This window comes from Micropterus dolomieu, linkage group LG14, assembly GCF_021292245.1.
Source record: "Micropterus dolomieu isolate WLL.071019.BEF.003 ecotype Adirondacks linkage group LG14, ASM2129224v1, whole genome shotgun sequence".
Classification (NCBI taxonomy): Eukaryota; Metazoa; Chordata; class Actinopteri; order Centrarchiformes; family Centrarchidae; genus Micropterus; species Micropterus dolomieu.
This window is the reverse complement of record NC_060163.1, coordinates 24,170,817-24,198,249: the sequence shown is the minus strand read 5'-3', so window position 1 is coordinate 24,198,249 and position 27,433 is coordinate 24,170,817. Positions and strand designations below refer to the sequence as shown.

General features: G+C 39.8%; 2 protein-coding genes and 1 long non-coding RNA gene across 7 annotated transcripts in view; 2 read left to right on the top strand and 1 right to left on the bottom strand.

Moving 5' to 3' along the window:
- LOC123983597 overlaps positions 1–625 on the top strand; it is a 1,047-nt gene extending 422 nt beyond the window's left edge. For all 5 annotated transcript variants that reach the window (XR_006828229.1, XR_006828230.1, XR_006828226.1 and 2 more), the window contains 2 exons: positions 7–182; positions 214–625. This is a non-coding gene — a long non-coding RNA (uncharacterized LOC123983597). The remainder of the gene's footprint in view (positions 1–6; positions 183–213) is intronic.
- fmnl1b (formin-like 1b) overlaps positions 1–12,691 on the top strand; it is a 43,722-nt gene extending 31,031 nt beyond the window's left edge. The window contains exons 16-26 of the mRNA XM_046069868.1: positions 635–759; positions 2,537–2,739; positions 2,820–3,054; positions 3,405–3,473; positions 4,151–4,231; positions 4,348–4,477; positions 5,468–5,631; positions 6,279–6,380; positions 6,560–6,655; positions 7,850–7,964; positions 11,987–12,691. Coding sequence (XP_045925824.1) covers positions 635–759; positions 2,537–2,739; positions 2,820–3,054; positions 3,405–3,473; positions 4,151–4,231; positions 4,348–4,477; positions 5,468–5,631; positions 6,279–6,380; positions 6,560–6,655; positions 7,850–7,964; positions 11,987–12,087 — 1,421 coding nt within the window. The 3' untranslated portion in view covers positions 12,088–12,691. The remainder of the gene's footprint in view (positions 1–634; positions 760–2,536; positions 2,740–2,819; positions 3,055–3,404; positions 3,474–4,150; positions 4,232–4,347; positions 4,478–5,467; positions 5,632–6,278; positions 6,381–6,559; positions 6,656–7,849; positions 7,965–11,986) is intronic.
- Positions 12,692–21,331: 8,640 nt separating this feature from the next.
- The window catches only part of zgc:114120 (uncharacterized protein LOC619267 homolog), an 83,354-nt gene continuing 77,252 nt past the window's right edge, over positions 21,332–27,433 (bottom strand). Inside the window, exon 20 of the mRNA XM_046068326.1 lies at positions 21,332–24,298. Within this exon, the coding sequence (XP_045924282.1) occupies positions 24,293–24,298 (6 nt within the window). The 3' untranslated portion in view covers positions 21,332–24,292. The remainder of the gene's footprint in view (positions 24,299–27,433) is intronic.

Here is a 27,433-nt window from a genome sequence, read left to right as displayed (position 1 = left end):
CTGGAGGTCCCCCCTAAACGTCCGACCGCTTGACCTGTCGCACTCTGGAGGTCCCCACTAAACGTCCGACCGCTTCACCTGTCGCACTCTGGAGGTCCCCCCTAAACGTCCGACCGCTTGACCTGTCGCACTCTGGAGGTCCCCCCTAAACGTCCGACCGCTTCACCTGTCGCACTCTGGAGGTCCCCCCGCTTCACCTGTCGCACTCTAGAGGTCCCCCCTAAACGTCCGACCGCTTGACCTGTCGCACTCTGGAGGTCCCCCCGCTTCACCTGTCGCACTCTAGAGGTCCCCCCTAAACGTCCGACCGCTTGACCTGTCGTACTCTGGAGGTCCCCCCTAAACATCACCTCCCACTCTCCTTTTAAAACGTATCCGACACCAAAACATTGAGGGAAAAAAATACATAAAGGAAGATTTAACAGTTTCTTTTTTACATGTGAAGGAAAAAACAACACACACAAAGCATGTTCATGAAGGCAGAATAGGTGACTATTACATGATGTGTAAACAGATTTTTTTAAAGACTAATGACAAAGAGATTTTGCATTAGATTGTATTAGAACAAAATCATTAATGTTTTGTATAAACGGTGACTACGGTGATATATCATTGTTTTCATTCTTTCTTCCAGGCTGTAAAAAAAAGAAGGCCATTCAAACAAAGTACCGCATGCCGCTGTTAAACTGGCAGGCGCTAAAATCCAACCAGGTGGCAGGAACCATCTTTAACGAGCTGGACGATGAGCAAGTCTTGGAGGTTTGACCAGTTTGTGTTTCCAGTGTCTGCCACTAGATGTCCCTGTTTCCACCACATACTGAATGCACTAAACTTCTCCTACATCCATTCTGTTTCTCACAGTCGAGTCATTCTCTAAATGTATTTAAATATTTATTATGTCTTCATGACAAAAAGTTTGTTTATTGGCTTTACAGATGTATGTTTGGTAAAAAGGCAACGTTTCTAAAATCAGGCTGTTCAGTTATAAAAAAGAAGCGCATCATTTTATAGATCCCCTAAACACTATGAATGTTTCTAAAGACAGACTGCAAAACATCTCTTCAATAAGCAGGACTCTGAATATCTGTCCATTTTGGCTTATAATGAACAAATTTACATTTTCTTCTGATCACTGGAACATACTCAGGGTGCATAGAGACCCTTATAAACAATTTTACGTCTCCAGAAGAAATATTTTCTGTTAATTTGAATATTAGTTTGAGAACGTCTGAGTAACTGTTTCTTCTTCATATATTGTATATGTAATATAGGTCCATAGCAGATATTTATACTGCATCTGTTTCATCTTCAGAACCTGCTTGTAATAAAAACATGAAACTGACTTCTGTCACGCAGGTAAATTTGCAGTACATTAGTACACAGTTACGGTTCTACAGTAGTTTAATTAGCTACCAGCTACACAACAGAAGGGGGGTTTTGGGCCAAGCTTGCAGCAGGTAAGTTAAGTGAGTTTTAATTAGCTGTGCAGGTGACAAACAATAGTGACATAGTCCATGGGCAAAACAAGATGTGTTGACAACATAATCATACTCAGGTGCAACTAATGAGCTAATCAAGAGAAACCTGAAAGCAAAGAAAGACAAGAGGCAGAGCACTTCTAAATAAAACAGAAAAGAAAGGCTCATGAATGAATATATTAGGTGCGTTTGAGTTCATGCGGCACTTTTAACGTGATGCATGCTGGACTTAAAATAAGACACGCTGATTAGAAATTGTGTCAGTATTTTGCCGGCACTGCAAAACGTCACCATGTCACATGACTTTATTAAAACCTTGTGGGAGCCAGTCGGCTGCAGGCACCGAGTCCGGCGGCCACAGTAGCTTTTCTGTGGCTGCAAAAAGTTGGAACCATCTTTTGCCTGATCAGATCAGTCGTTGATCTCAGCTCACAGTAAGCTCACGCAGGTAGAACATGTCTGACTTGACGCCGCCGTTTTTATACCCCGCCTTGCAGTCAGCTGCAGCTCATCTCAAACGCACCTAATAGGCTACAAGGAAAAAATAATAAACATGCCAGGAAGAATGTTATGAAATAAAAGGTAGTAAAACAAGACCAGAAACAATAGTGAAACCCTAAAACTACATGGTAACACAGGAAAACACTAGAAACCAAAACCCAAAACCATGATTTGATCCTTCATTTAATTAGTGTTTAAATGTCTCCCTCGTCTAAAACAATTATTTCCAGTTCAGTTTAAGCTGACTGAAGCATTATAAAGTGCATAGTGCAACCCTTATCTTGCATTTGACACCGTATATGTATACTTAAATATTAGCAGCATCAAAGTACTCCATGTGCTTGCTGCTCATGCAGTGGACGGCAGCATGGTGTTCAAAAGTCTGACAGCTCAGGGGGAAGAAGCTGTTGCCGTGCTTTCAACTTCCACCTGCGACAAGCCAAAATGTCTGCTGTGAAAAAAGTCTATTATCTAAGGTTTTTTCTCAGTGCACCACCCGAACCATGAACCACATCCATCATCTCTGCAAATGTTTCTCCTCATCGGACCTTTCTTAGGAGCTGAACATGGCTGCTTTTGAGGAGCAGTTCAAGACCAAGGCCCAGTCCACTCCTGTAGAGCTGGGGACCCTCAAGATGAAACTGGCCCACAAGACTCCCAGTAAAGTGTCTCTAATGGAGCCCAACAGGGCCAAAAACCTGGCTATCACCCTGCGCAAGGAGGGAATGGCTGCATCTGACATCTGCTGTGCAATAGAGACGTATGTACCAATGATATAAAACTGTTTCTTTATTCTTCTACACAAGATACCTCCAGTTAAAATCACCGCCGTCCCCACAGGTATAACCAGAGAGCGCTGAGCCTGGACTTTCTCGAGCTCCTGGAGCGTTTCATCCCCACAGAGTATGAAATGAAGCTCATCCACAACTACGAGTGTGAGGGCAGGCCCCTGGACGAGCTCAGCGAGGAGGACCGCTTCATGGTGCGCTTCAGCAAGATCCCGCGGCTTCCCCAGCGGATCAGCACTCTCACCTTCATGGGCAATTTCCCCGAGAGTGTCCAGCTAATACAGCCAGTGAGTTCACGAGGTGGTGGTAGTGGAGGGGGGGGGGGGGGGGGGGGGGGGGGGGGGGGGGGGGGGGTTAATGGGAGTATTTATCTTGAACTGTATTTTAGAGATGAAGTGAGGTAGGAGGCATCCAGTCCCTTATAAACTATGCAGAGGAGATGTATACCTCCTCCAGGAAGTAGCCCTGTGATAAGATTGTTTTAGGAGGGAAATTATTATTGTAACACCTCAATACTTAATTTACTCGTCGTCCTTAAAACATCATAACTGACTCTATTTTTGCAGTTATATGCTTCAAACTACATGTAAGTCTGGGTTCTGATAATAATCTGAATGGGTTCAACTCTTTCTGACAGCAACTTAATGCCCTCATTGCTGCCTCGATGTCGATCAAATCTTCGAGCAAGCTGAAGAAAATCCTTGAGGTAAGAACAGTACCAAGGATAAAGTGCAGTAGAGTGCCGGCTGATGTTTGAGTAAAGCTTAAATTTAAGATTTTTCCTCTGACATTATGTCTCCGTGCTGTGGGATATGGAGTCATTAGTGGAGCAGAACTGCACAGTTGGATGTTAATTGCACAGGCTTGAAGCTGAATAACCCTTTTAACAGGAATCTGAACTCTAAATTAGTTAGGAGGTCAGCTGAGGGATAAAATTGCGTTTAATTTCAAGTCATTTAAAATAAAGTATTATTTTACCCGTGTTTAAAGTCAGTGGTGAGCATGAGAGTTCATATCACATCTAAATTACAGTTATTTCTCCTCATGTAAGGAAAGAAAACATGTTTCATAAAAATAACTATAGTGTAACGATAGGCGCGTTATCATTTCATGGTAAGTCTTTTTGATGAGACTGAAGTCCATTTTATGTTTAATTGCTCTTTAAAGATTTAAGAACTACACTCCTTTATAGCAACGTAGAAAATACTTTTAGAAAGGAACCTTTTGTTAGTATTTTGGGATAGGAAAGTAGGAAGTTTTGTTCTTTTTGGAAAAATGTGGGCTGTGCTCTTCTATGTACAAACAACAGTTCTACTATTTGTTACTTGGCATCTTTGGACTGTTTGCAAACTTGACAATCCAACTCTTGTTTCTGATGTAAAGATCATCTTAGCATTTGGAAACTACATGAACAGCAGCAAACGAGATGCAGCGTACGGCTTCCGCCTGCAGAGTTTAGATTTGGTGAGTCCTTTACTCGTACTAGCCTCGGACTAACTTAACTAGTATTTTATTTATTTTTTATGTCCAAGAATCTTTTGTTGTTGTTTTTATTATTGTTTTCTGCTTGCTATCCCCAGCTGTTAGACACCAAATCTACAGACCGCAAGCAGACGTTGCTGCACTTCATCGTCAGCATCGTCCAGGAGAAATACAGCGACGTCCAGGCCTTCTACACCGAGCTGCACTTCCTGGACAAGGCGGCGTTGGGTGAGCACATTTACAACAACACTAACAAAGAAGCACAGATAAAGACAAAAAGTTGATAAAATTAAAACCTGTTAGGGATCAGTATAGGGATGATCTATTCCCCCTAGTTAGCAGCCTTGTGGCATTACCTGCAGACGGTCCAGGGCAGACATGTGACAAGTGATGAGAATAAATACATGTACAAGCATCTCTAGTTCAGCTGATCTCAATTTACTGATATTTCTTATTTGGTAAAAATAAAGATCTGGTTAGCTGCCTGACGTGGGTGTCACATGATGCGGCTTGATCTAATATTACACCTAAATTTCGAAGCGGGCAGCAGAGAAGAGAGAAACAATATTTTGCATAATCATGGGGGCGTTTAGAAAATCCAAAAGGCTCACTGGGTTTCAAAAAAAAATAAAAAATTTAGTCTGGTGTCGTCCGTAAATATATGATATGTGATGTGTTTATAATCTTTCCAAAACCCAACTGCAATAACTTAAACTGAATAGAACTGAAGAGACAACACTTATACTTCTGCCTTACTGCTACTGTACATTTTCTACTGCACTGTAGTATGTTCAGACTTGTCCACAACCTGTTCTTCTCATAATGTATATCCATTTGCTACATTACTGTACACCTGTCACTTTACCAGCGTGACTTTTTCAAACATATTTATATGAGCATTGTTGGAGGGATCTGTGGTTGTTGCGCATATGACAAACACTGACCGGACAAACTGCTAAGGGGAAAATATATGGCTGATCAGACTCAAAGACTTAACTACAAATACAACAAACGGGATAATTAGTCAGTTTTTAATAAAGCCAAAATAACAAACTCAAAGAGAGGAAAATAAATGATTTAGTGTTTAAACTATAAGTCAACTATGGTGGGTGTGTGACTTCAGGAAAGTTACAGACAGCAGCGATAAGATTTCTAAATTCAAGCACAAACTTGCTTTTTAAATGACACTGAACTCGCTCTCGTGTTTGTCTCTTGTAGTTTCTGTTGACAGCATCCTGCAGGACCTGCGAGCTCTGGAGAGAGGCATGGAGGTGACCAGGAGGGAGTTCTCTGTCGAAAAAGACAATCCTGTGCTGCAGGCGTTTCTCAGCAGCAACACCGAGCTGCTCCACTCGCTTATAGCTGATGGAAAAACTGCCCAGGTCAGCTTTAATTACCCCAAAATAAACCTTAAAAGGGTAACTTTGGTATTTTTCAAACGTATTTTCTCATGTTTTTGTGTCTATGTTTCTGATTGGAACAAAGAAATTGGTCCAGTATTGAGTGAGCACACTGCAGTTGGCGAAACAGGGCTGAAACATAATCCTCACGACCACTAAAGTGCTTGGTTTTGCCATCTGGACAGGCTCAGAGTGTTATTACAAGTGTCTGACAACATTGTGGAAAGGATCCATACCGAGAGAGACTTGTTTTTTTAAAGAGTAAGATCCTTTTTGTTTAACCAGGAAAAGTTGTTATATCGTTATATTAGTTTGTATTATTATGTAACTTTGGTATTATTAACCTTTTTTTAAAAAACAGGTCAAACAATAACACAAACTAACTAACCTCACGAGGCAGCGGTAGACCAGCAACTCTACCGTGGATCTGCTAAGTAAAATTGCTGTTTTCATCAATAGAGTCTGGTGCCATTAAAAAAAATGTTGTCCCAATTAATCGCAGAAACATTGGAAAATAAGGTCCAAAAAGTACCAAAGTTACCCTTTAATGTTGAATCTGTCTTGAAAACAGTCGGCACATATTTAAATGGATGTTATTTGGGTCTTGCCTGTTTTTTTCTCTCTTCCAGGATGCGTATGACTCCGCTGTGGAGTACTTTGGAGAGAACTCTAAAGCCACGCCGCCCTCCGTGTTCTTCCCGGTTTTTGTCAGGTTCATCAAAGCGTACAAGGTCAGATAACGCTCATTTTATTGATCCATGGCATCGCAGATAGCCGCTTCACTGATAACTAAATCCAGCTTTAACTGTACACTTACAGCCCAATCAGTCTTTCAGCTAATGCCACGCTTATTATTATTTGACCTTCAGATGTAGAGATGTAGATGCTATTAAAGTACTTTCTCTGACAGCAAGCTGAGCAGGAGAACGAGCAGAGGAAGAAACAACACGTCCTGAACTGTGAAGCCCCATCAACGCCACCTAAACCTGAAGTCACGGGGAACAAGGTAACAAAATGTATAATAAAATATAGCAGCTACAGGTATTTGTAGACTTACTGAGTAAAGCTGGGCAGGAAAACTAAATAAGTTTAAGCTTTAATTCTCGCCAAAGCTACCACCTGCTGGATTTTAACTTGGGTCTTTATTTTGAACGTTTTGTCCACAAATTCTATCCGTTATAAGAAGTTTGTGCTCACCAGGTTAACTAAGATCTGGGAACTCAAGAAACAGACTCAAGAAAACAAACTGACATTTATAATATTTAAGATAAAACAGTAAGGTGATGTTTACAGCAGACAGTTTGGGTAATAGTTTCACAGTTTGCCTGTTTTACAACCTATGTTTCTAACATAAAACTTATTTTTAAGGCCAGGTTGTTTGATACACTTAAATTTAAGTACAAATGGAGGCAGGCAACAATAAAGACAAAGGCCTGTGGGTGTTCAAACTCTTTTAAAGGATCCATTTTCTATCCAAAAACAAAGAAAAGTGGAACATAAAACTTCACCTGACTGAGCTGCTCTACCACTTACCTACCCAAAATAAAAACAGTATGGACAAACACTGAGTGAGGGATCAGTAAGTGTGAAAAGAGAGTTTGTAGAAATTATCACAATAAGCTAAGCACATGTTGGCTAAGCTGGGTGTGTGCGGGTAATTCGCATTCACCTGTTTTTATGACGACGAGGAGACTTACATTCCTCACATCATGAAACAGAACAGAAATGTCATATTTCCATCATGTTTTTCTACATTTGGAGCTGATTACTCCCTCTTCTTCTGTCATGATTTACTTGGAATTTAATTGGAAAATCAGCTCAACCAACTGTTTATCTCTACAAACCAACTAATATTCACATAAAATGACAGAAACACTTCATAAACTCTCATTTTCTGGTAAAAGTTGCACTACACTTGGATAGAAAACTGTCTGACTGCTTGTATTTCATGCCCTGTTCGACTTCCTTTCATAGATGTCACTGCATTCACAGATCTCAGAGTAGAATGTAATTATTACCCACTGATGTGATAGAGGTTGCTGTGTGAATAATATAAACTGACTTCACTAGAAGAACGCACAAAATACAATGCAAGAGGCTGTAATTATGTTTTAAAGGTACCTGTTTAACAACAGCACAGTTGTTGGCTGCGGGACAAGAGGGAAGTCTGATTCAAACACTGACGCGTTCGATGTTTCAGGTTTCTGTGACGTCCAAACTGCCACAGATGGATCTAATAGCCGAGCTGAAGAAGAGGCAGGTGTCTCCTCTGGTGAGGGAGGGGAAGGACGGAGCCATCGAGGACATCATCACAGGTACACAACACCACGGAGACAGATGTGCTGTCTGTTAGATCACAGAATGATCACCTCATTTGGTTTTCTGACTTGAAGTGATAGTTCAAAATTTTGGGAACATGCACTTTGATTTCTTCTGAGAAGGTCGATAACTTTCTAATGTCTGTGTTCAGCGTGGAGTCAGGACGTGGTTAGCCTAGCTTAGCGTAGACACTGGAGACCGGTGGAACAGTTAGCACTAGTTAAAGTGAGGAAAGACACAAATCACGTTTTATAAACCGAACAAACAGAAATGTGAATACGTCTACGACTACAGAGCAGCTTCATCGCCCCATTCGGGACTGACTGCGTGGAGCAAGGGTGAAATTTCCCCCGGGGATTTTCAAAATGTTTTAGCTCACCAAGGATGATTTTCAAACTAAAACCTCTCTGAACGTTGTTCTCTAAAAGTCCAGTTGCCAAAATCCAGATGTGAGAATATCAGAGTTTATAAAAACACTCGTCTGAGACGCCTATAGAGGAAGCTAAAAATCATTTTTAGTAAGCTTAGTGCAACAATACAGAAGTTTACATGATGTTTTGTTATACTGGCAATATGGAGAAAGCAGATTAACTATTTTTGGCATAAAAAAGCCCATTTTCTAGACTGTCCCCTGAGGCCACACTTGGCCAAAACTTACTTTAAGCAACACAAAGGGGAGATTGAAGGATTCTCTGATGTGTTTTCAAACAGTCATTTTTCACTAGAGAACAGGCTTTTTAAAGATGAGGGCTGACGTAAACCACACAGCTGCTTCTCTGAGCTTTTCCATAGAATCATCTGGGATCCGTCTTCAGCTTGACAGATATGTTTTGGTGTCGGGCATGACGGTACCAAACCTGGCAACCTAGCTGTGACGACAAAACTTTAGGAACAAGATTAAACAATCAAAATACAACATAATCAGTGAGCTTTACAGGTGCTAGCAAGCATATTGTTAAACTTTGGACTGAGCCAGGCTAGCAGTTTCCCTCTGCCTCCAGTGTTTATGCTAAGCTAGGCTAACAACATCCTGACGTCCGGCTGTGTAGAGGCATGACATCAATCGTCTCATCTTACTCCTGAAAAGAAAGCAAATAGCTGAGATCTAAATATGGAAAGACTTACCTCATTTTATTACCTGTGTTCTTTTTTTTCTCATTTCTCTTAATTACTAAACATTTCACCCTGTTTGCTCTGTACTTTTCTTCTTAATTCTTCACTCCTTTTCTTTCTTTAAAAGGCTTATCTCTCTCGTTTGTCCCTCCTCTCTTCCCCTCCCCGTTGTGTCTCTGGTGTCTTCAGCTCTAAAGTCCGTGCCCTTCACGGCTCGTTCTGCCAAACGCTCGTCTCGTCTCTTCTGCGACTCCGTCTTCAGCGACGAGGTGACTCCTTAAAATCCCTCGGCGCTCTGTGGGTCTGTGTTTCTCTTCGACTCTTCTGATGTTGTATTTTCTAACCGAGAACTGAACAAACAGCTGTTCATCTCTTTCAACGTATTCAACTTTTATGGGGAAATCTCATATCTGATCTAACAATTATAGGAGTTATTCATAAAGCTCGCTGACCATGTTAACATCATATTACAGGCTGAAGCATTCATGAACATGAAACACCTGATTTAAATGTTTGACCTCCCTGTTATAGACCGTAATAATAAAGTGCATGGATGTTGTTTTCTTTTAATTTCAAAGACACTTTCTGCCCTTGAACGATTATTTTGGAGGTTGTTTACTGTGTTTGTGCATTGTGAGTTTCCTCCAGAGACCATTTTCCGGCTCATTTAAACTGTCCGCTGCTTTTAAAAAGGTGATTAAAGTAGCTGATGTGATTCACTAATTTTAAAACGACAAGTCCTTCAAACTAAACGGCAACTTTTGCTGATTTGACACTGATAAAGTTCAGGTTTGGTTGTGTTTAGACACAATGAGTTCTTAGTAAAGACGGTGGTATAGAGCGAGTGACGGGGCTGCAACGTTATCCTAGCGGGCAATTGCACCCTTCAAAGTACGTCCACTAAAGTGCTTGTTTTTTGCCACTGACAGGCTCAGATTGTTATTAAGAGTGTCATTTTAGAAAGGATCCGTGCATTTTTTTAAGAGTAAGATCCTTTTTGTTTAACCAGAGACAGTCTGTACATTGCTCTCGGTAGACAAAGTATTCTGCAAGGTAAAATTACTGTTTTTACCGAGGGAGTCTGGTGGTTTAGACTAGAACAATATATTGGCCAAAAAGGATCTTTGTAGGGATCCTTTCTATAATGCAGACACTCTTCATAACAAGCACTTTAGCATGCTCACTCCTGTGGCGGCTTTGTGAGGCTGGAGCCAACAGAGGGCAGTGCCCCTGTAACAGACCTTGGACCCCCTACGGCCCCCCTCTGAACGAAAATTCTGCAATAATCATAGTAATATATCTTCCTTGCGACGATATGGCGCCGATGCGAAAGGCGGAACAAATGTGTCTCAACTAGTCGGATCCTTTAGGACGCTACACCGCCACTGTCCGGTGCCGTGCCGTGGTAGTTATCCCTGATAGAAAGAGTTCCCCGTGCCGCGGGAGCGCACGTTCATTCAACGGTGAAGGCGGACTTTCGACTTCACAAAAAGTAAATGAAAAATATAACGTGGATTGTTTTATCAACGGGATTTTTGCAGAGCAAGCTAGCACACGGATTATTATTTAACACGTCGCTCGACCCAACGTTACATCTAATTGACTCGAGATGTACATTAAACTGAATGCGGCGTTGTAGACAGTATTTTGTCCTTGTAATCCACGTTTCCATTGCATGGACAGCCTTTGGATGTTGCTGGAAATTCCCCCTCCTTAAAGGGTAAATTATTATCATAACAATTTAATAATGCATCCTACCATCAAGTATTTAATTTTGGGTATACTTATACTTTAACATCATGACAAAGAATGTATTGTAACTTGGCTAAAGTTAACAGGAATGGTTTTTTTTGTATAATGTAATTTAATAAAACTATAACTGAGTTACTGAAAAGATCCTGTTACTGAAACATACTAAAACATTACATTATATACACTAACCAAGACATTTTGAAAGCTTGAACATTGCCTTTGTCTCTTTTGTCCCGGATTGAATGGGCCCCTCTGACAAAACGTCTGGCCCCCTCGATTAAATTGGTCTAGAGCCGCCACTGGCTCACTCAACGCTGGACCAGTTAATCACATAGACACAGAAACATGGGGAAAATGTTACAGACGTTATTTGGTTTTGAAGTTGTTTTATACATTTAAATGAACAAACAAAGCTGTTGTTTTTCTGGTAAGTGAAAATCACTTTAACTCCACCCAACTAATAAAGTGTGTCATTCAACTGGTGTCTCTGGTAAGTGAAAATGCAGACATTAGCTGGTCACGCCCAACTACATTTGTGAACCAAACGTGTTCCACGAAAGTAAAATCCTCAGGTGAAAACAATCATGGCCAAAAGTATACGGACACCTGTATGCCTTTCCAAAACCATGGGCATTAGTTAGAGGAGCCTTTCCACCAGATGTTGAAACTGCTGCAGGGATTTGCTCCCGTTCAGCCACAAGAGCATCAGTGAGGTCCAACACTGATGTTGGTGATCAGGTCTGGCTCACAGCCAGTAATCCAGTTCCTCCTAAAGGTGTTGGATGGGGTTGAGGTTGAGCTCTGTGCAGACCGGCATTACTGCTTTCCTTTTATTTGAACTAAGTGTAATAATAATCTAAAATACATTTTCCTGATGATACGTATCATTTTCAATGCAAGAAAACTTCCTCCAGCACTGAATAAAAGACACAACAAGGGTGTCCACATACTTTTGGCTATATTGTCCATTTTAAAAGTTTTCTTTACAAACTAATTGTAGTTTAAAATGTTTGCAGTCAATGATTCCCAATACAACGACATGACTCAGATTATCTCATACATAAATGTGCCAGTAAAATCTAATGCCCTTTCCCCCCCCGACAGATATTACCAGTCTTTTCTTAGTATGTTTGTTGTTTGTCCTCCACTTCAGATTTAAGGAATCAGCCGTACAGACGGACAGACGGCGGCCGACGCAGCGCCAAGTGGAAACCAGGACAACAGCTCCACGTGTGCTCAGACATCTCCCTCTGAAAAACAAAAAAACACACTACAGACCAGACTGAATGCTAAAAAAGCACAAAAGATCAGACATTTAAGTCCCTGCGGCAACGATCCTGCTCTCTCATGCATGCTTAAGAATGCAGAGGTGAAAATGCACGTTTCCAAGAGAACAAACAACAGAACAAACTCTTTCTGTGACAGTGAGGCACCTTTTCTGAATAAAATATAAACTGATTGTCGAAATGTTCTCTGATTTTAATAATCAAATGTTAGCGGCACATGACGCTAATGATGCTGGATGTCTCATGAGGTCATTAAGACAATTACACAGAAGAATGAGCCATTTAGGTAAAAGTGACTGTTCAAACGGCATTAAGGAGAAACCTAGAGAGACGGCACACTCATAAATCCTTTTGATGATAATCTTAAAAATGCTCAAAGACATGATTTTTTTTAATTGGTTTTATTTGAAATAGATGACCACTGTCCAGCTTTCTGTCCTCTACTACGTCTCACAAATTTAGGCTGAAGATTTGTAATATATTTAAATTATTTTTAATATCGTAGTGTAAGAATGAGAAACTTCTACTTTGCTTCCGCATTCCAACAAATAAATAAAACATTTTATACCGTTGATTTGGTGTCATTTTGCTTTTTCAGACCTATATCGTGTCCACAGGCTTTGACCTAAATGCCAACACCAGCACGCCAAACTCACAGTGACGATGCTAAAATGCGGCTTGTTTAGCAGAAATAATGTGTAACATGTTCACCATCTTAGTTTAGAGCTGAGGGGTGGTGGGGGTTCAGCCAGTAAACACAAAGGCTCATGGGAAAGTCATTACTTTTGCAGGTATTTGGTCATAAACCAAAAGTAACCTGATGATGAAAAGTCAAAATTCATCCTCTGGGGAACACGAACATTTGCATAAAATGTCACGGCAATATCAAAAAGCTAGGGTGGCAAAAAAAAAAATACTAGCATGGAAATCTACGCACAGGTTTCTAAACTGAGCACATGGTTTAATGGAAACTCAGATAATGCATCTGGCATTCAGAATGAAATAAATATATTTATAAAATGTTTATAAGTAATGCAAAGCAGCATTTACAGATAAGTAAATACTTTCAGATAAGTGAAAGCATCCTGGTGTCAGAAAGAGAGCGATAATATCTCATGGTGTACTCTATTCAAGCGCGACTCAAGCGAGTCACAGCATGTTATTATTATTATAATTATACATAATTATACTTAATATTACATGTTTGTCCGGTTTATTATATGACACGTAAATTATACAGCAACAAGCAAGTCAGACCTGATTGTACACTCTGCTTTCATTCACACTCCGACTCTGAACACTGTTCTTGTAATAAAGATTTTATTTATGAAACTTGAAATTTATTCTCGTTTTGTTTTTCTCAAAATATTACAACTTTATTCTCACAATTTACCCCCCCCCAATATAATCCCTAAATTTATAAGTGTGGGAAATAATATTAATACTGTACTATAGTATTCAACTATAGTACAGTATTAATCTATACTGTACTTTATTTTTTATTATATTCAGATTTAGGTGTACACATTTAGTTTTTATACTACTGCAGCGTTTTCCTTAAACACAACTTTATCTTATACTAATTTAACTTTTCTTGTAATAAATTATTTTTCATAAAATTAAATTTTCTCAATGCTCATTAATTAACAACTAAGAAACTAAATGAGCCACAGTTAGCTCAACAGGCTCATTTTCATTTGTTGTCCCCGGCCAGTTATAAGTAATAAGTAATTATAAGTAATAAAATTACTTATTATAGTCAGCACGTAAAAGCGATATATACAGATTAATAGTCAGAGGGGTACAACGCATAGCAATAAATAACAAACAAAGAGATGATTTTTAAATGTTTGAGTTTGTCTAGAAGATATTTTGTGCTATAATATCTGTAAAATGTAGATTTTGGTTTTCACAACCGACGTTCTGCTGATTTTCACTAAAAGAAATCACAAATGTTTCTTTGGTCTGTTTAAATGCGACCTTCAATTACCTTCCCCTGTTTGTGTTTTGATCTGTGTAACAAATCAAAGTTTCAGAGTTAACTCTGTGCAATCAGTGGTTGCAGCTTATAAATGAGATGATTTATGCAGTTGTTTTTCCTACATTATAGTTATCTGATTCCTTTGGGGAGTTTTGGACAAAACAAAGACATTTGATTACATCAGATTCGACGCATTACAACAGCCTGTGTTTCCACTGCTTTCTGACACTTTGCAGAAAAATAATGACTTAATAATTGATTTTGCTCTCATAAACTCTACAGTGACGATCACACAAGCTTCACACTGGTGAGAAGAGTCTTGTAAATCTTTCATTGATGAAACACTGCAAATATTATTATATAATATATACACTGAGTGGCCACTTTATTAATAATAATACATTTTATTTCAAGATTCTTTACAATAAACCAGTACATTACGTATATTAAAAATAGAAGGTAAAATCTAATGCAGAACAACATCTGAGCAACACCCCCTAACCCTGAGCCATAAATTCAACTTTTTCAAGTTTTTGTTGACACCTTCAGTTTTTAATTTAACTAAACGTTTATTGTTCAGGTTGTGGTCAGTGATGGTGAACTGGACTAACATTATAATGAGGTGTTTCTATCATTTACTCAAGAACTGTACAATTTTGAGGTACTTTAGGAAGTTTTCCGCTACTTTATTTATTTTGATAATTTCATTACTTATTTAAAGATTTAGATTAACGACAAAACATAACAACAAAATATAATCAACAAATATAAACAATAAAACTTTATTGATCCCTGAGTAGAAAATCACAAACCACCCTGGAGTACATGAAGACATCGTACATAGAGAATAATATATAAACCACCCCCACCTTTCATTTATTATAATTAATTATAATTTTCTGGTATTAATAAAGAAAGTAAAAAGCTATGCGTAGCAGCATGACAGTGGCATCACTGTTCTAATCCATGACAGCAAGAAAGCGAATAAGCGTATTTGCCATTTAACACCCCCTTATGTTTTAAATCTTCCACTGTGGATCTACAGAAATCTAAAATTTAGTGATAGTCTTTGCTGCTGTATGCAACAGTATTCCTATTAGTGTTGCTTTATGGGTACTTTTCACATATTAAGCTGCCAGTATTCACTGAAAGGTTGATTCACAAATCATATCATAGCGACCAATCATCTTTCACTTCACCCCAAACTGTCTGTACCATCGTATATTTACAGAACATGTGTACATAGGTACCAATTTCTTTTGGTTCAGAGTTTCACGTCTGTTATTATCACTGACACATATGTAAAATAAAAGTTTCTATGGCTACTGTAATTATTTAATTTCTTCCCAAATCAATTTTAAGCAGGGACACGATTCAGTTTTCTGAAGAATCTGAAGTTAGTGTGGTAAGAAGTCCATGTGTTCGCTGTTGTGTCTCTGTACCAGCCTCAGTTTCTCTGCTTCCTCCCTCGTCTTCTCCACTTCCTCAGTGATCGTCTTACTTTGTCTCGCTGCTTCTTCAACACTGGAAACAAACTGTAGCATATCTGTGGCCTTCTGAGAGTCACCGATTGTTTTCTCCATCTTGGTCACAGAAGCCAGCGTCTTGGCGGTTTGTCCAGCTACACCGCGCACAAAAGCACTGGCGGCCATTTGATCACAAATGGTTTTGAGTGATTTCAGCTCTTCCACCAGCGGTTTGATAGTTTCCCTGAAATCTTGAGTTTTCTGTTCCACAGTCACCTTCTCGGACTTAATTTTCTGTGCTTTTGAAACTTTCATTCCGAAAAAAACAGTAATGCTTTCCAGTACACTGACAGCAAGCCTTTTCCCACACAACGCACCGAAACCACCACCACTTGCACCACCTGCTGCACCGACCGCCCCACCGTAAGTACCACCGATCGCAACACCGGCCGCAAAGCCGATGGTGAACCACGCTGCTTCCCTGACGAAAGCATAAACTGGACCACCAGTGGCTTCTACGTCGACTGCACCGCCAACACCGCCACCAAACGCTCCCCCAACAACACCACCAAATACACTGCAGACAAACCCACCGGTTACACGGAGAGCGTTGATATCATCGCAAAGCCAGGCCCAAGCTGTGGCAGTAACTGCTCCAAATGCCCCAAATGCTGCACCAAAAACGCCCCCCCAAGGTGCACCAAGAACTCCTCCGAACACAGTGAGCAGACCTCGGCCCGTCTTTTTCTCAGAAACTTCCTTGTGCATTTCACGAAGTCGAGCAGCTGTCAGCATGAAGCTCTCTGAACATCTCTGAAGACGGGCTCTGCGCTGACTGTAGAGCTTTATGAAAGACGTCAAACTTGTGATGAGTTCTCCTTTCAGGTCGACTGAAGTGGCACAAACTTCACGGTCCGCAAAATCAAATAAATTTTCCATTTGTATGTTTCCCTGTGACGATAATCCAGCTGATGCCGAGGCGAAGTCGTCCATTTGATGAGAGCTGAGGGTTCAGGACGAAGCTTAAGAGGCACAAATAGATGGTAAATTCCCACAAACAAAACCAGGAGCCCTTACTTTCCTTCCTGCGTTTGAAAAAACAAAAGAACAATTTCAAACTTGCTGACCTGAATCCAATGTCTCAGGCAATAAAACTTCTACAACGTCTGACAAGAAATGTGCGGAGAAAAAGCATCTCAAACAGCCAGCAGCTCAAAATCTCTGGAAACTGAAGAGAGCCACTCAAATATTTACAGGACTATACTATTTTTAATTACATTTGCATTTAACACAGCTGCATATTTACACAACAATCAGAGCAACATAATCAATTATGTGGAGTTATGCATCTGTCTACCTGCCAAATATTTACTCTCCTTTTAGCTCTGTTTTTACTCTCCACCAACTCCTGAGGAAAATATCTGGCTCTTTAGCTGCTTCATGCTCCGCTTTGTTCACCGGCAAGCTACTGACCAACCGTTTCTTTGGGTTTTTAAGAGCTTTTTCTCTGAAAACAGCCGCCTACAATGCTGATAAGAGCTGTGAGAAAACAGTAAAGTTGTTGTAAATCTAAGAATTCAAGATGAAAGACGCAAAAATGCTCTGCAGAGCTACAGAGAACAGCCGAGTCGAGTGAACGTTCTCTGGATTTATCACCACGACTGACTTATTTCACATACAAGTAATCACTTGACACTCTGAATACAAATGTAATTGAACTATCAATCTAAAAATTTTAGATGATAATGCAGAGTATGGGAGTAATAAATAAAAAGTAACACAGTCCAACACTGGCCCTTGGACGTTTTCCCCACACAGTGTTGTTCCAGTTTTGGATGATGAAACTGAATTCCTTGAGTCTCATTCCTCCTGCTGCCTGAACAGGTTTACACACCGATGACGACATTTAAAATCTCAGCAACAAGCTGCTGAGATGCATTCTGGTCCTGCAGACAACACAGAGGACAAAATGCAACTTTTTAAAGACACAAATTCAGGTGTTTTTCTTATACTCACAGTCTGTTCCGCTTGTTTGAATGAAACGCCAGCTGCCTCAGTGATGCCTTGGCCTCCTCCGCTCTAAATAGATGGCGTTGTGGCGTTCATCCAGAAGATGACATCAGAACATTTTGATTTGTTCTTGGGGGAAAGAGCAGGGAGAGGAGGGAGGAGCTGTTACAGTAAAACACAGTTTCCTGTCCAAATAAAGGAAACACATTGGCAATGATAAAAGCAAAGATCAGCGGAAATTGTTTATAAAATTTTTTTAATGTTTTATATGCTGCTTTCCTTTCCTGTTGATCATCCAGCAACCGCTCACATCTAACTAGAAGAATAACTACATCAGTTTATAAACGGTGTATAACGGTTACAGACAGTATAAACACTCAAAACTAGCAGTCTAATACAACAGGTGTTTACTATTTTGTCCACCCCATTTACAAATACAAGGTGTGGACTAAATAATGCAAAACAGTTGAACAGCACCACAAACTACAGCCTCCTAAAGTCTCATACAGTTGTATCAAAACAGTTTACAGTTTTAACAAAAGCAGAACTTTAAAGCCATCATGGAGGAGAATTCTTTGCATTGCAGAGTTCAGTCGTGACAAGGAAGCAGAAGTAGAAATTAAACCGCACGCAGCTCAGATTTAAGAAGAGAAGCAAAGAGGAAAAAAACAGACATATATAAACACAAAACTGTAAAAATAATATTGACACAGACGGTATACAGAAGACTTCATTCTGTAATTCCCATGAAGACAATATCAATTTTTAAAGTTTTAAATATGTGCTAATTATTCAGTTCTCTTATAGTTGAAATGTATCTTTTTAAAATTAAACATCTGAAAAATAAATACTAATTTATAATTGTTTAATTAGCTGTGTCTGCTGGATTAGCTAAGCTTAGTCAGCAATAACAACAACTTAATGGCCGTGCAGTGTTGTGGAGTAACTAGTAACTTGTACATTAGTTAAGTCATTTTATTAAAAAAAACAAATGTAACTTTCCAAAAATCCATTACAGTCCCTGGGAAAATTTAATTAAATGATTAAAATGTTCATGATTACATGAATATTTTCTGTAAAAATTAACATCTATATGTTAATATTAATTAATAATATTCATTTAGTTGCTTTGAATGTTTTTACGTGCACGTCATCTTCCTTTGCCATTTCCTCCCACAGCTGTTTAGTAAAGTTTGATGCTGTTCTGATGCTTTTGGTTGGTTCTCATGTTTAAATTTGCAGCGCCGCCCGTCTGCATTAAACTGCCTCAAAGCTGTCTTTTGAAAACAGTTGAAAACATTCATCAATCAAAAATTTAATGTAATAAATTACATTGCTTTGATAAAGTAACTGAACTAGTTACACTATCATTTTAAATACATTAACTTGTAATCGGTAACAAATTACATTTACAAATTAGCCTTCCCAACACTGTGGCCTTGTATTGTTTTGATGTTTGTTCAACCTGCTTTAAGGACCCAGTAATATATCTGTGGCCACTAGGGGGCAGAGAAACTGCTAAAAAAAACAAGTGTAGCTCATCCTGGCAAGCTGTGGCTGAGGAGAGGACTCCCACATCCAGTCAGGGATGACCTTTAGCCTCAGGTTTATCTCCCCGAGGGTAAACAAAGGAGCACATTAACACTCATTAGTGTCGTTTGCCACAGTGCAGATCAAAGGCTCTGTTCATTAAGAGAAGTGCTGGTGTCAGGTTGTACGGCACTCACTGTTAAAAGTAAAATACTACAAGTACTTATGTCAAGTTTGTTAAGAAATACTTACAGCACGCATCTCTACCTGAAACCAAAACTTGCATTCTATTTTCAACATGTTTCAACAACATGTTAACGCTGTAATGCTAAGCTAACGTTCATTGCTTGCTACTAGCTAGGCCACTTGGCGATGTTCCATGCACAGATGTTTCTCACCTGATGAGTTTAATCCAACGACCCCTGGTCCTTTCTTCACATCATCTACACATGGAAGCTCTTTGACGTTTGTTTCTGTCTTTGAGTGAAACTGTTAGGACGTCACAAATGCAACTTTTCGGTTTGCCGTCAATCTGCATTTCCCAAAATGTCAACTATTCCTTTAAACAGTGCTACGACTTCATTGTCACTTTCAGTCCGGAGATCATTTCCAAACAATATCTGGAGACGGTGAAGGTCACGACATATTATTTACATCACTTTCATTCTTATCAAACCGTTCAGTGATTCCTCGTGTCTTGTACAGAAGCATCTGAATTTGTTTTGGGTTTTTCTTTAAATCCGTCACCGTCTCTTGTGATGAACACTTTCACATTGAACCTGTAAACCAAAAACCTGCTTTCACTCGTTTCTAATTGCTTGAATCTTACGCCTCACTCCGTTGATCATCATCTCTCTCCTGCTCCTTTTCTGCTAATGTGACAACTCAGCTTCTCCTCAGGAGTCATTAAATTTTCATCTAATCTAAATGAGTTTAGATTTTAGATAGAGTTTAGATAGTAAATTAGTTTTAGGAGCTGCTAGGTTCAGACTAATCTGCGACATTTATTTGGGCCGTAAGCAGGGATTCAAAGTCAACATGATTAAAACTCCTGCGCTCAGTATTAAATGATGATACATATGTTCATTTCCACCTTTTTTTTGAGGATGGTTACAAAGCTGCTAATTATAAACTCATGTATTCATGCTGGCTGGTTTCATGTGGAGGACGTTTTAGACAATAATTCCTTATATGATTAATTTAACAAAAACAATGGGACTCCTGTAAGAACCACTCATATAAACAGATAATTAACAATGTCAATTTACTTGGAGTTTGATTATATTACTTGCACAGATATTCATGTTCTCCAGAGGATGAAGACTGCCGACTTTGAAGAGGTTGAAATGCATGTTGATTAGCATGAACTTTGCTACCAGGTCCCTCAAGGATGACTTGTAGACACTTTGGCGAGTTCCTGACTTTCATCCAGCAGCATCGGATCAAATTTTAAATTTGGTTTGTGACAAAATACCTGAAAAATGAACGACATTCTCATCAGCCTCATCTGTACTTGCTAATTAGCAAATGCTAATACGCTAAACTTCAATGGTGAACATGGTAAACCTTAGCAATTTAGCATGACGCCAAGAGGTGCTAGCATTGTTTATGGACTCTTCGTCCTGTCTTTTGGCTTTAATATTTTGACAAGACATCTGATCTTTTCAGAAGTTCGTTAAACTGCTTCGCTACCGCTGTACGGCCACTAGAGGTCGACAATAAATGTAAATATGGGTCAAGAAACACAAACGACTGTAAATAAAACACAGCTAATAAGCTACGTTAGCTTCCTCAGTTCTGCCAAGATGGGTTGCTATTGGTCACTGGCGCAAATTCGCTCGTCAAAGTTCATCAACGTGAAATCCACTAATGGCAGTGAAATTGATTGTTCGTGTTTTAAATGTTGGAGTAAGCAGGTTGTTATATGGCAATTTAGGAGCGGTTGGCTATAATGATGATCAAATCCCACCAATGTGCAGCTACTCATGAACAGCAGGATTTTTTTTTAAATCAAAATACAATTTTTCAAGCACAGATTTCCCGAATATTGACGATTCCAGGTTCTGAAATGTGAGAATTATTTTTCTTCTTAGGTAATCTTTTACTACTCTCACAGGCATTTTTTGCAAATTTTTTTTAATCAATTAATCCAGAGAAAACAAAGGGCAAAATAATTGGTGATAAAAAGTTCCTTTCAGCTCTTCAATGATTCACACTTACAACCGTCGTGTATAAGAGGGTCACCTTTATTGTCACAAAAACACAACAGGAACGTACAAAAAGCAGCAACCTTTTTTTTGTTTGGTTGATTTTTCTCACACGAAGCAGCAACTTTTACTTTCCATACACAAAGCTGCGAGGTGTTTTGCACTGTTAAGTTGGTCTTTAGTTATACTGACTTTGTAGTAGATTATCATTCTTCGTCACAATTCACGAACAACACTTACCCCACACAGCAAGCATCACTCTCAGACTGGAGGAACAGTATTTAGTTGATATACAATATCATTCAAATATCTTTCTCAGTAGTCAATCTTTTTTTCCTCTTTTATTCTGACAGTAAAAGGGGCTTTACCGACCCATTTTGAACATAATACAAAAATCTATGTTACTGTACAATTTGTTTACTCTATCATACACTCACAGGTATACACAGAATTATTGACAAAAAAATGAGACCTCTGTTGACCCAGCGTGCAGATTTCCAGGAATGTTTACAGTATGCATGCCATTTTTCGGATTTATTTATTTTTTTCCCGTCTAGAAAATTTTTTTCCACACAAAATCAATATTTGTAATATATTATTTGGGTTTATATACATTTTAGAACATCCACAAATGGTTTTGAACAATCAACACAGTCATCAAGAAACCATCAATAGAGTTTAAACTGTATTCTGTGTCGTTAACGTACACTGTTGGTTATAATAAGAGGAAAACAGCTACAAAATGGGGCGTCCTGTAAGTGAGGTGATTGTTTTGGAGGATATGTGCTTATTATAAATGTGGCGGTACTATATACTGTCTATCACAACCAGCTGGGGGTACCTCCCACTGCTGATTGGTCTTCCACAACAAAGTGTGATCATGGTTAGAGAGTGGGGAGATAAAACATCTTTAACGCAGAAAAATAATAATTTACAGAATAAATGTGTCACATGCTCATGAGTCCTCTTCTTCAAGTATAAAAATACAAAAAAAGCTTGATTATATAAAACATAGATGATACTTTTTCTTTTTTACATGTTAATAAAGCAATTTCTTCAAAACAAGAAAAACTAAATGGTCATATAATATACATAAAATATATCTGTGATAAGTGATTTAGGTTATACTTTAACTGCGTTTGTCTATTTTCATGCTAGCTTTTAATTTCTGACACTACTAATGAATCCCATAAACGCATTAACTAAATGCTGAAACATCAGTGTGTAATTTAATTTCTACCGGTGGTATAAATTACACACAGTACCAGAATAATATTTCCCTCCAGCAAAATGTCAAACAGCACAGAGTCTGTGTGCAGGGTTATTAAAAACCTTTCATCTCAACTCTTCATTTCTGTGTTTTAAACATTTCAGCCACGTTACAGCCGGGGTTTGAGTTCACGTTTTTAATAAAGCAATCTTAAAATAGTTAGGCAGGAAAGATGAGTATCGGCTGTGTCCCAATTTCATACTTCATACTAATTGTTTTAAAAATGATTTGATACGTCAATCAAACTATGACGCAAGAGAAAGTGAAATGGCGTTTGTTGTTTAAGATCTTTTTCACTTAGTTTTAAAAGGGAAACTCCAACAAATGGCTGAACAAGATCGTATCGAAGTTGCAATATCATTTAAAATAATCAAGTAATTTTTTACAAATCGTTCCGGCTTACCACCTGCCTCAACATGCGGCCAATCAAATACAAGTAAGCGCACAATCCTGGTACATTACTTTATAACATGAACTTCATATTTCTACTGTAAAACTTTAAGCTGTCATAACGGAAGAGAAAGTGATTGAAACATGATTTTAAAACTTTGGAAAGTTATTTTAACCGTTGTGCAGTAAACCTTTAAACTCACGGACCTGTTTTATTTTAATTTTATTGTTTTTCATTGACTGTTTTCAGTCTACGACAATGTTATCTTACCCAGTTTGAGTTCGGCTGGGCATCTCTACCACATCTGTCCCGTCTCTCGTTTCCATCAGCTCTCTGAAAACGGTGTGAGCAACGAAAGTCTAATTCACACGACGTCTCACCAAGTCGCACATCAGAAGTGTTTATACCTGATCAGAACGGCCACACTGGAAGGCTCGAGGGAAGACGTGGTATTGATTAACTAACGGGGACATCAGACTGGAAGACATTCATCGTGTTGTTCAAACCCGGCTCACACAGATAAACTGTCGCAGGGTGAGGTGGGTGTGGATGTCAGTTTGTCTGTTTCAGAAGCATACTGGCTGCTTAAAATATAAAAATATGCTATTATGTTGCATTATGGGAAATGTAGGATACAGCATGTTTAGAGCTTGTTTGGATATCTCTGCATCTGCTGCTCTAATTTGCATTTTAATCTGTCTTTTGTAACTCCCCCAACTTTATGGAAGTGCAATAGTAAATCTTTCTAGACTGATTGTTGCGTTACAATTTGGGACATTGACTTGATTAATTGTGTCACTTTTCCAGCATCAACACACAACAGACCTGCTTTAAATTAGTGTGAAGTACGGAACTGGGACACGAATGTTGTGTTGAACCGTTATGGGAGATGACGTGTTTGTTAGAAGTGAAATCCGTGCACGGCTTCATACTGCAGGTCCAGAGCAAATGTGTAAATCTTTATGTGAAGCAGAGTCACAGTAAAGTAGATTATGGGGGTGTCCTATCCTATATTTGGCTCACTAGTGTGATGTCCAGATCCGGATAGTCGGACAAATTGTTTAAATGACAAAATGTCACACCTTCAAGGTCTGAACTAGGATAGAGTCCAAAACCAGAAAGATCCGAGTACTCGCCCCTCACGTTTTTATCCAGCTGACACCTGAGAAGCAGAGAGAATGAAGAAAGCAAAGCGAGGGGGAGAAAGGAAAGACTGTCTCGCAGACCAAAGTGACGTGAGAAAAAGCAGCGAAACTGATTATGACTGGCCAGAAAGGTGAGCAGCGTTTCTGCTGAAGCAGAAAAAGCAGCAAATATCTCAGCACTGCCCAAAAAAAGCAGAGATTTAAGAGCAAATAAATTTAAAATAAAAAGCAGTGAAAGGGAGGGGGAAAAGAAAAAAGACAAATTTACAAACATACAAATGTTTTTCAAGTTTTCGTTAAAGCAACATTATGTAAGAATTGGTTTATTTTGCAGCTACAGTTGCAGAGTTCACTTTGACACCACGGTGATTTTCAGCTTCTCCAGCCAGGACTATGATCTGCTCATATTTAATATAAAAAGATTTCCTGGTTGTCCCTCTCCTCCGGCTTCTCTGCCTCAACTTACAGTAATTTACAGAGTTTCCTGATGGACAGATGGCGCATACTTCCGCTTACTATCCAAACTGCTGCTGACTGTAGCGGCCGTTAGCTCAGTTAGCCAGGCAGTTAGGTAGCAGTCCTATTAGCCGACTCTGTACGACTCTAAACGATCTGAGAATACCGAGCTAGTTTGTTCTTAGCCGAAGACCCACAGTTAGTGGTGTGTCAGGAAGTGTTTCGCACCTCTCACGGGAGATCGTACCCACTCAGGTTACAGAGTGCAAGAACAGGCGTTTGTTCTCCCTACTTAAATAGTTGCATAATGTTGCTTTAAATCTGTGTGTCCGAAACGCTACGAGGTTTTCTGTGTTTCTGTCTGTGGCTGAAGCCGAACGCTGCCCTGCATCTCAGAGAGAATGTGGCTGTCGCTGAGCTGCAAACAGGCAGAATGACGCTGGGATTTCTCTGCTGCCAGAAAATCCTTTTTCTTCTCTGTGTGGCGCAGGGAGGAGGGAACGGATGGACGGAGGTAAAGGACAGATGAGGCAAAGAAACTAGGAGAGGAGAGGACACAAGGAAGGGCCGATGAGGAGAGGAAGCAAGGAGAAGAGGAAAGGGGATATTTAGAGAGGAAACAAACTGAGGAGATGAGGAGGAGGAAATGAAGAGAGGAGTCAAGGGAAGGAGAGGCAACAAGGTGATGAGATAAGAATAGGAGGGGGAGAGGAGAGATGAGCAATGCAGGAAAACCAGTAGAGGAGACAAGAAAAGGAGCGATAAGCTAAGGAGAGGAAATAAGGAGGGGTGACAAGGAAAGGAGAGAAAAGGGACATAAAGAAAGGAGGAGATGAAACAAGGAGGGGAGAGAGGAATCAAAGAAAGGGACTATGAGGAGAGGAAGCAAGGAGAAGAGGTGAAAAAGGAAAGGGGATATTGAGAGGAGATGAGCTGAGGCAAAGAAACTAGGAGACAAGGAAAGGAAATGTGGAGAGGAAACAAGGGGAGGACAGGAGGTAAGGTGATGAGATAAGGATTGGAAAGGGGAAGAAAGAAGAGAAAGAGAGAACAAGGAAAAAAGGAGGGGTGACAAGGAGAGCAGAGGGTCGGAGAGGAAAGGAGATATATTCAGGAGAGGAGACAAGGACAGAGAAATGAGAGGAGAGTTTCTTCAGCCACAGCTCTTTATTACTGTTGGGTGTTGCTGAGACATTTTCTTCTATCTGACCTGATCTATAAACACCAGCAGCAGGAGTCTCCGAGGCTCCTTTATGTGCCGAATAAATAACCCCCCCCCCCCGCACCTCCTCTGCCAGCGCTAATGAAAAGCTCGGCACGTTAGCAAAGCAGAGTTTTTCCCACCGGCCGCTCGTCTGTGGGTCACACATGGCTGGTGTCTGTTTGTCTGTCCAAACGCTCAGTGAAGCAAAAAGCGTTGTGAGGACAAACAAGTTACGTTGAGAAAGATTAATGATAGAGACGGTTTACTGCACTGGGCGTGTAGACAAACGCACGCCACAGTGGGAATGTATGTCTGACGAGTGCCAAGTACGTCTTCACAGATGGATGGATCTGAAGGGGCAAATACAGAAAGCTTCGGGATAAAAGATGTGACTTGAGTCCTATTTTTCTACTTTTGGTCATCAGTTATAATAACGTTGAAAGGTGAAAGGGTTCTCTTGTGATGATCTCAGAGAATCAGCTACATGGGAGTGTTTTAGGCTCCGTCTTTCAACCGTGGTGGTGGTTTACAACCTGACGTAGCCACCCGGACGTCCCCCGTTGGATGGCGGACTACCCTTCTGAAGCCTTGAGTTTAGCATTTTCGCCGTCGCATCTCTAGCTTTGTCAGTAAGGTGCATCCGTAATTCACGTCAACTGTGCTATTAACCAGGATGCTAATTTTGGCTAGCGACAAACAGGCTTAAAACTGAATGTACTTCCCATAAAAATGAACAGCCGACACCTTAATAGTGTCTTTTAGTAAACCGACCGCTGAACCAAAGACATTTTTAGGTGACCCAAATGTTAGAAATAGACTCAATGCACTGAAGACACACTGTGAAAGAGTGAGAAAGCACAGAGAGCACCTAAAAACAAGTTCACGGCTAATTAAATAAGCTTTTTCAACAGAGCTGGAAAAATGTACGCAGTGCAGTGAACACAATTTTCTTCTGTCCCGACTGACAGTTCGCCCAGTTAGAGACTAAATGGGACCATAATTTACTAAATGAACATTATGCTGTATTGAATAAGACTTGAAACTAACTATTGAGACCATAAAGTAAAGGAAAGTTTTTACTGACGTAATAAATCAGGAGGGAAGTTTTCTCATAGACTTCTATACAATCAGAGTGGAGTCGCCACCTGCTGGCCATTAGACAGAATGCAGGTTTAAGACAATTCCACGTTGGCTTCACTTTTCAGACCCGAAGATTCCCGCTTGGTCTGATCGTTTGACTACTTGTGTTTCTTGACGCGTTTCATTATTACTAACAGAAATGAGACAGCCAAAACTACAAAATTAAGAGCTAGAATTATCTTTTAAAGTAGAGAGTCCACATGGCTCTAATGCCTCTTTGTAGGAGACAAGATCAAAGACGAAGTCAACAGTTTTGGCTAAAAGACTGGCGAGGATTAACGCCCGACTGTGATGTCTGAAGAAAGGGTTTAAAAAAGGCCTTTCACGTCTTCTGAATGCTCGTGTTGTCGGTAACTGTGTTGGAAGAGAGGGTGTAGATGGAGGAAGCATCCGAGCTTGACAACAGCTCAAGTCGAACAATAAAAGAAAACAGTTTGTGGCGACAAGGTTCTGCCTGGAGCCTCGGGGGGGGGGGGGGGGACACCGGGACATCCCCGCCCCCCCCGGAACAAAA